This window comes from Nicotiana attenuata, unplaced genomic scaffold (assembly GCF_001879085.1).
Source record: "Nicotiana attenuata strain UT unplaced genomic scaffold, NIATTr2, whole genome shotgun sequence".
Taxonomy (NCBI): domain Eukaryota; kingdom Viridiplantae; phylum Streptophyta; class Magnoliopsida; order Solanales; family Solanaceae; genus Nicotiana; species Nicotiana attenuata.
In genome coordinates this window covers 77,098-86,849 of record NW_017672116.1, presented here as the reverse complement: position 1 = coordinate 86,849, position 9,752 = coordinate 77,098, and the positions used below count along the sequence as shown (strand labels likewise).

Below are 9,752 nucleotides of genomic sequence, written 5' to 3'. Positions count from 1 at the left end.
CCCCCCCCCCCCCCACACACACACACAAATACTCCCTCCTGTCTGAAAATTATTTGTTTCTTATGTTTGTGCATGCATGCATGATGCAACTCGATTAATTTGTTGTTGTCTTGCGTGTCCGTGTCATCTAGCTCGTTGGTTTGCATGGACTGGTTCTCTTTTCTTTTCTCGACTTGGATCCAAGGCATTTATACAGAGTTAGAAATTAAACTTAGATGTGTTCGACTTTTAGGGTTCTTAGCAATTAGGGGCAGATCCAACTTAGTAGGTGTGGGTTTCCGTGAACGCAGTAGCTTTTGCACATACGCTGTATATGTATTAAAAATTCACTAAATATTCATAAACATCTGATTGTGAACTCAGTTACTTATTGTATACTTATTTAAGGTCGTTGTAGGAACCCATAAACTTTAAATCCTAGATCCGCCTCTGTTAGCAATATTGCATGGAAATCTGCATATATATATTTATAACCTGTGAAAATATTAGGTTCGGATGAACCTGCTGCCCCGAGAGCTTTATTTGGACGCTGAACAGGAAATAGGGGTGGAGCTATATGTATTTAAGACCCTTCGTCCAAAAATTATACTATGTAAATAGGAAAAAAATAATTATATATTGGTCCCTTGATATAAGGAAGTTTCTAGTTTAGTGACAAAGGTGGTAGAAGAATTACTTTAGATTATAAGTTTGAATTTCCGGTATAATTAGCATTCTTGCAATTTTTGAAATCTCTTTATGTTAGAAACTTAGAATCCCCTGACTCCACCCTTTGCATGGAATATAATCCTCGGGCAAGAGAGCTGCTGTTGGCTCTTGTAGCTTGTGGCGACAAGCTGATGAGGTGTACTTCTGCCAATGACAATTAATGCATGGTGGAGGATTGAACAATTTGAACTTATCTGCAATATTTTTTTGGCTAATAAGATCATTCTAAAGTACTACAGTATCTGAATCTATCTGCTGTTTCTAGTCTTGCAATAGCTGAATTGTTATCTTAATATATATGCTTTGCCTTGTTGTATGTGTCTTCATTTATTTCACCAATTAGTGTACCTAGCAAGCTAGCTAACACATTAATTATCCCTCATAACTCTTTCTATTTTGAGAAGACAGATAAAACTAATCGACTTTTTGTTGATATTGTTTTTGCAGTCTGGCTGCTGTGTGCTGCTGCTGCCTCTTAGATGCGTGCTTTTGATAACCTACGGAGTTGTGAATCAAAATGACATGCACTACTAATGGTCCTCTGTGGATCACAGGATCTAGCTTTTTTCTTTTTGTGCCTTGTTCTTTATAAACATTTTAGACCTCCATTTAAGACTTTCATGAGGCTTAAACATTCAATGTATTCAAGTGTGTCTATTCACCAAATCGTAGGCTATGCATTATTTTAAGAGATCCTATTGTCATTGTGGTCAATAGAGCTAGCGTGATCGGATATATCAGCATGAGTTTAACTTTTATGCACTAATGGTCATGTGGTATAATTAATGATGAGAAGGTGAAGCATAGAAAATGTGGAAAGATTCCTCTATTGATTTTCTTGATCGCGCTGAGTTTCTGGACAAAAAGTTAACTTTGGTAAAAGTAAAATCGCGTATTTTCGTTCTTATGAACAGATGTTAGAATCTCTAGTATTGAATTTCAATTTCATTGTTGAGTGGTTGGAACTCTAAATTACTAACTATGGCTACACTCTTGAAATATACTATCACTACTAGAATTCCGGAAAAAAGCGACCAAAATTTGGCGACCAAAATTGGTCTGTCAAGAAAAGCGACCAAAGTTGGTCGCTAAATTGGAGAAAATAATTAAATAATTATTCTAAATACATTAGCGACGAAAGTTGCTCGATAATTTGGTCAAAATATTGACGGGACTGGTCAGACTTGCTTGGTCAAAGAAATACTGAAATTAACGACCAACTTTGGTCGCTAAAGGGGGACCCACTTATAAAATTTTAATAATTATATATTATTTTAAAAAATTATAAATATAAATAAATATAATTTAAAATTAGGGACCAAAGTTGGTCGCTCACGAAAGGGGAAGCAGATAGAGACCAACTTTGGTCGCTAATATGGGACCCAGTTATAAAATTTTAATAATTATATTATAATTTAAAAAAATTATAAAATATAAATAAATATAATTCAAAGTTAGTGTGACAACCCAAAGGGTCATCACTTGTTTTCTTACTCATTCTGTGCTTCTGAGGCCTTGAAAACCTCATTTGGGGTTGCCTCGATTTGCGTGCGCAGTCCGGGCGCGTAGCCGGAAAGCTTAAATATGAATTCTGTGAGAAAAATACTAAATTTTGATATTAAATTGAATAAATTTGACTTCGGTCAACTTTTGGGTAAACAGACCCGGACCCATGATTGGACGGTCCCGGAGGGTCCGTAGGAAAATATGGGACTTGGGCGTATGCCCGGAACCGAATTCCGAGGTCCCAAGCCCGAGAAATAAATTTTTATGTGAAATTGTTTTCTGGAAATTGGAAATGAAATTTAATTAAAAGACTGTGGTATCGGGCCCGTATTTTGGTTCCGGCGCCCGGTACAAGTCTTATATATGGTTTAAGCGCTTTCTGTAAAGTTTGGCGTCGTTTGACGTGTTTCGGACTTAAAACTCTAAATTTGAAAGTTTATGAGGTTTGAGGAAAAACTTGTGATTTTGAGGTTTGATTCGTTGTTTTTGATGTTATTTTGGCGATTTGATCGCACGAGTAAGTTCGTAGGATGTTATTGAGGTTGTGTGCATATTTGGTTTGGAGCCCCGAGGGCATGGGTGAGTTTTGGATAGGTGTCGGATTGCATTTTTGCATTTTTTGAAAATCTGGTATCACTGATCTGCACGCTTCGCATTTGCGAAGCCAGCATTCGCAAATGCGAAGGTCCAGCTCACGCAAATGCGAAGGCTGGTTCGCAAATGCGAAACCAGCCCAGGCCTGCCAATGTTCGCAAATGCGAAGCCATTCCTCGCAAATGCGAAGGTCCCCTGATAGGCCTGAGTTCGCAAATGCGAACAGAAATGTCGCGTTTCCCATGCCTGCAGATTGCAAACCCAGTTCGCAATTCTCATATCTGCATCCCAGCAATTTTCATACTTAGTCGAATTTTAGGCCATTTTTCACCCCACTTCCAAAATACAACTCCTTAGGCGATTTTTCAAGAACAAAACTTCTTCCAAATCATTTGTAAGTTGGTTTTTACTTATTTCTTTCAATCATTAACATCATTTAACATGTTTTCCACCTAAAACCAATGATTTTCATGGGTGAAATTGGGGGTTTTGGGTAGAACCTAGGTTTTTCTAAAATTGGGGGTTTGGACCTCGATTTGAGGTCCGATTTCAAAACAAATCATATATTTGGGTTTGTGGGGGAATGGGTAACCGGGTTTTGGTTCGAACCTCGGGTTTTGACCACGTGGGCCCGGGGGCGATTTTGGAATTTTTGGGCAAAACTTTGGGAAATTCATTTTTAAGCATTCAAATTGATTCATTTAGTGTTTATTAATGTAATTAAGTAATTTGTGATTAGATACGAACGAATTGGTGGTGGAATCAAGGGGTAAAGCTATAATTGAAGCATGAATTATGTTTGAGGCATCGAGGTAAGAGTTTGGTCTAACCTTAGCTTGAGGGATTAGGAGTTGAGTCTTATTTGCTATTTGTTTCTTGTTGAGTACGATGTATAGGCATGGTGACGAGTATCTATACGTCGGTGTCGAGCATGACCGTGAGTCTTATATTGTGATTTCCATGATTTCGTTGTATTATTCATGCCTTGGTGAAAATTTCTATTTGTTGTGTAAATTTGTGAAAAGAATTGTGACTTATGAACGTTGAGGAGCGTTGGCTCCAGTTGTATAACAAATTGTGAAAGTATATGTGATAATTGAACCTCTAGAGCAGTGGCTCGAGTGATGAAGTGAATTGTGAAGTAAAAGTGAGAAAGAGAAGAGATCATTATGTTGCCCCCTTGCCGGGCTATTGTGAGTTGTGGTTCCCTTGTATTGTGTTCTTAATTGATATTACGAATACTTAGGTTGATGATTCTTTGTGTTAGGTAAGTATTGTGGTTATAGCTGAGGTAGTTAGATGTTGGGTCAAGTTTGGGGTATAGCGGAGGTAATTAGGTGTTGTAACAAGTTTGGGTATAGCCGAGGTAGTTAGGTGTTGTAACAAGTTTTGGGTATGGCTGAGGTAGATAGGTGTTGTAACAAGTTTGGTTATAGCTGTTTCTTTTTCCCTTTGCCAGGATAGTGTAGACCTTTTGATCCCTTGTCGGGACCCTTGTTATAATTGTAAATATTATATATAGATCGGGTTGCACGCCGCAACAATATTATATATGGATCGGGTTGCACGCCGCAACAATATTATATATGGATCGGGTTGCACGCCGCAACAATATTATATATGGATCGGGTTGCACACCGCAACAATACTATATATGGATCGGGTTGCACACCGCAACAATACTATATATGGATCGGGTTGCACGCCGCAACAATATTATATATGGATCGAGTTGCACGCCGCAACAATTATGAAATGGGAGCGGGTGGTACGCCTACCACGAGATGTAATGAAATGGGAGCGGGTGGTACGCCTACCACGAGATGTAATGAAATGGGAGCGGGTGGTACGCCTACCACGAGATGTAATGAAATGGGAGCGGGTGGCACGCCTGCCACGAGATACATGAAATGGGATCGGGTTGCACGCCTGCAACAAAAGGTGAAAAGAAAGTGAAATCTGCCTTTGTTTTCCTTATTCTTGCTAGTGGTTGGATTTTGACTCCTTTATAGTTATCTTGATATTCTGTTTTTACCTGTTATTCCCCGAAGCATGTTTCCCCCTCCCATCCTTACTTGCTTATACCTGCTTTACTTTCCGCTGTATATTATATAACTGCAAAGGTTTATTTGATAGTCTGGTCCTAGCCTTGTCACTACTTCGCCGGGGTTAGGCTAGGCACTTACCAGCACATCGGGTCGGTTGTGCTTATACTACACTCTGTGCTATTTTGCGCAGATCCCAGGCTTCAGACAGCAGCAGCAATAGAGTGGGAGCAGGCTTTCAGTCCAGTGAGACCCGAGGTAGCTTTGCAGGCGTTCGCAGGCCCTGGCGTCTCCTTTCATCTATGTTCCTGTTTCTTTCATGTAATTCTGGAGACAGTGTCGAGTTTATTTCTTTCAGACCTTTATGTGTAGTATTCTTAGACCGTCTGTGAAACTGCGACACCAGTCTTGGGTAGAGGCTTTGGTTGAAATTTTCCGCATTTCTATTCAGTTTTCTATAATATTGAGACTTCCGCTTATTATTTAATTTTGTTGCTTTTGTATTATTGCCGATAATTGTTAAAAGGAATTATGTTATTAACGAAGAAGTAATTAAATTTGGCTTGCCTAGCTCCCATTAGTGCCATCACGACTCCCGAGGGTGGGAAATCCGGGTCGTGACAAGTTAGCGACCAAAGTTGGTCGCTTACGAAAGGGGAAGCAGATAGAGACCAACTTTGGTCGCTAATCTGGGACCCAGTTCTAACGTTTAACAATTATATTATTATTTTAAATATTATATAAAATATAAATAAATCTGATTTAAATTTAGCAACCAACTTTGGTCGCTAATATGAATTTCTGGGTAATTAGCGACCAACTGTGGTCGCTAATTTTAATTTCTGGATAATTAGCGACCGAAGTTGGTCTCATTTCAGGTCAACATTAATCAAAATTAAAAATTACTTTTGTATTTACTATCTAAATAATATAAATATAATCCGTTAACACTTTTGTAATACAAGGGATGAATACACTAAAATATAGTCTAACATGCTATATATGTAGTTAAAGTAGTACAACGAAGTGTGTGTGTGTGTGTGTGTCTATATATATATATAAACATGAAGCGCTCGGAACACAGGGCCGGATTCTTTTAGGTATTGATACACTTGTAAATTGATTCATCGACTTATAACCTACTCAGATGCATGTATATATATATTAAAAACAAAACGTCTGGACTTATATCAATTAATATGTTATAATTGATTCATCGACTTATAACCTAGTGATGAATGAATGTAATTCATTAACTCTGTTACAATACAAATAATGAATACAGTATCATGTACTATAACATGCTATATATGTAGTTAAAGTAGCACGAAGTGTGTGTGTTATATATACACACACACACTAACATATAGTACTATAACAAGTTTTATATATATATATATATATATATATATATATATATATATATATATATATATATATATATATATATATATATATAAAAGAACATGAAGCGCTCGGAACACAGGGCCGGGTTCTTGTAGGTATTGATACACTTGTAAATTGATTCATCGACTTATAACCTACTCAGATGCATGTATATATATTAAAAATAAAACGTCTCGACTCTATATCAATTAATATGTTATAACTGATCATCGACTTTATAACCTATGATTGAATGAATGTTTAATTCATTAACTCTGTTACATACAAATACTGAAATACAGGTATCATGTTACATATAACATGCTATATATTTAAGTAAAGCTAAGCACGAAGGTATGTGTATTATAATGTACACACACTAAACATATAGCTTAACAAGATTATATATATGTTATAAGTATTACAATGAAGTGTTCTGTTGTGTGTGTTGTAGATATATATATAATATATTATATATATATATAGATATATTATATATAAACACCAAAAATAGAAAAAAAAAGTTATTTAATTTTTTTTTAGAAATAGCAACCAACTTTGGTCGCTATTTTGGTCAAACAGTCAAAAAAATATGCGACCAATGTTTGTCGCTATTTTGTCAAACAGTCAATGAACTTAATTAGCTACTAGAATAGCGACCAACGTTGGTCGCTTTTTTCTAAATCCAGAGTCAAAAACGGTTTCCCCCTCCATTCTCTTATTTTCTTCCCAAAATTTCCCCAAATTCTCTCTCAACACATTCCCCTCCCCTTCTCTATTTTCCTCACACAAATCAATCCCTCCACCCCGCGCCACACTGTGACCGCCTAAGCACCGCCGGAGCGCCGCTGCCCCTTTTTCTCTCTTCTCCACTAAAAAAAACTAGGTTTGACATTATAACCTTGAATCTTTTGTTATTCTAGTTTTGTTTTAATTTATTTCATATTGTAGTTTAAGGATATGAATTAGTATTAAATTCTTTGAACATTGTATTTTATTGAGGATTAGGGTTTAGGAATTGTTTAGTTAGCTTTGTTAATAATTTTATTAAATAATTATTTAATTAGTGTTGAATTTAGGTTTGTTAGATATTGAATTATACTTTGTATTGTCTTGATAGTATAGTGTATGTCACGGCCGAATTTTCACCCTCGGAGTCGTGAAGTGCGCCTACTAATGTGAGCTAGGCAAGCCAAACCTTTAATCTAAATACTTCATTAACCAATTATTTCTTTTTGAAACAATTATAAGCGATAACGTGATAAACAGCGGAAATAATTTAAGCGGAAGACAACAATAAAATGAAAATATCTGGAATCTATGTCTATACAATTACTCAAGCCTCTAACCACCCAAAACCTGGTGTACCAGTGTACAGACAGTCTAAGATTCACTACACACAAGTCTGAAGAAAAATAAAGTACACTGTTTTCTGAAATAAGGAAAATGAAACGGGAATAGAAGAAGAGGACGCCAGGGCCTGCGGACGCGCTGCAGGTCTACCTTGGATCTCCGCGTGAACTAATATAGCCTCCACACTTACGGTCCAAAAGCTGCTCCGGATCTGCACATAGTGCAGAGTGTAGTATCAGCATAACCGACCACATGTGCTGGTAAGTAGCCTAACCTCGGCGAGGTAGTGACGAGGCTAGACCAGCATACACAATAATCTGTGCAGTTACATAAAATTATATATATATATATATATTATATATATATATATATATATATATATATATATATATATATAACAACGGAAAAAGCGACACAGAAATACAAACAGTCAAAATGGGAGGGGGAGCATGGCTGTGGGGGAGAGTATAATTCCAAATAGAAAGAATTAAATAAACGAAAAGAAATAACATAACTCAGATATCAACAAGAAACAATTCAACAAATGCCAAGCATCACCCTTCGTGCTTTTACTTGTCTCTCCCACCAAAGAAGATATAATAAAAAGTGTAACACGGCATCACCCTTCGTGCTTTTACTCTCTTTCCTCACCATATAATCAATAAAATCGGCACGGAATGGTACATCGTGCGGCACGGCATCACCCTTCATGCTTTACACTCTTTCCTCACAATAATCAATAAAATCGGCACGGAATGGTACATCGTGCGGCACGGCATCACCATTCGTACTTTACACTCTTTCCTCACAATACAAACAATGCACGGCATCACCCTTCGTGCTTTAACGCTCTTCCTCACCCAAACAACAATCACAAACAATAGGGCAAGGGAATAAATGAAATTTTGCAATAAAGATCCCAGCAAGGGAACAACATTTCAACAAATAAATCCCAGCAAGGGAACAACATCAATAATATCAACATCCCGGCAAGGGAGATAACAAATAAATCAACAATAGCCCGGCAAGGGTGTTAACATGATAACTTCTTTTCTTTCTCACTTTTACTACACAATTCACTTCATAACTCGAGCCAATGCTCTAGAGATTCTATTATCACTTACACTTTCACAATTCGTTACATAACTTGAGCCAACGCTCCTCATTGTTCATGAGTCACAATTCCTTCCACAAACTTTACACAACATATAGAAACCATCACCAAGGCATGAAAGATACAACGAAGTCATGAAAATCACAATATAAAGACTCACGGGCATGCTAGACACCAACGTATAGACACTCGTCACCATGCCTATACGTTGTACTCCACAATTAACACGTAGCAAATAGATACAACTCCTAATCCCTCAAACTAAGGTTAGACAAAACACTTACCTCGATGTCACAAACACAACTCACGCTTCAATTACCCCTCGATTCCACCACCAATTCGTTCGTATCTAGTCACAAGTTACTTAATTACATTAATAAACGCTAAATGAATCAACCCCAATGCATGAAAATGAGTTTTCTAAAGTTTTACCCAAAAAGTCAAAAATCCCCCCCCCCCCGGGCCCGCATGGTCAAAACCCGAGGTTCGAACCAAAACCCGATTTCCCATTCCCCCATGAACTCAAATATATAATTTGTTTTGAAACCGGACCTCAAATCGAGGTCCAAATCCCCAATTTTTGAAAAAATCTAGGTTCTACCCAAAACACCCAATTTCTCCCATGAAAATCATTGATTTGAAGTTGAAATCATGTTAAAAGATGTTAATAATTGAAGAAAGTTAATTTAAAACGACTTACAATTGATTTGGAGAAGAAGAAATCCTTGAAAAATTGCCTAAGTGTGTTTGTGTTTTGAGAGGATATGAAAATGGGTTAAAAATTCGGCTAAGTATAAAAGTTGCAGGTCTCAGATGTGGGAATTGCGAACAGGGGTTCGCAATTGCGAACCTCGACCTCTACTGTTATGGGAAATGCGAAACAGGGCCCGTATTTGCGAACCCTTATGAAATTTGGATTTCTCGCATTTGCGAAAGGAAGGTCGCATTTGCGACTTCCGCATTTGCGACATATAGGCTGCATTTGCGATCGTAGAGGATTTTGGGCGGGGGTCGCATTTGCGGCGGGTACTTCGCATTTGCGAACA

At 37.4% G+C, this 9,752-nt stretch overlaps 1 protein-coding gene across 1 annotated transcript in view; it reads left to right on the top strand.

Annotated features, from left to right (window-relative positions):
* LOC109211922 (cysteine-rich and transmembrane domain-containing protein A-like) overlaps positions 1–1,545 on the top strand; it is a 2,149-nt gene extending 604 nt beyond the window's left edge. The window contains exon 3 of the mRNA XM_019375519.1: positions 1,156–1,545. Coding sequence (XP_019231064.1) covers positions 1,156–1,201 — 46 coding nt within the window. The 3' untranslated portion in view covers positions 1,202–1,545. The remainder of the gene's footprint in view (positions 1–1,155) is intronic.
* The last annotated feature ends 8,207 nt before the right edge of the window (positions 1,546–9,752 follow it).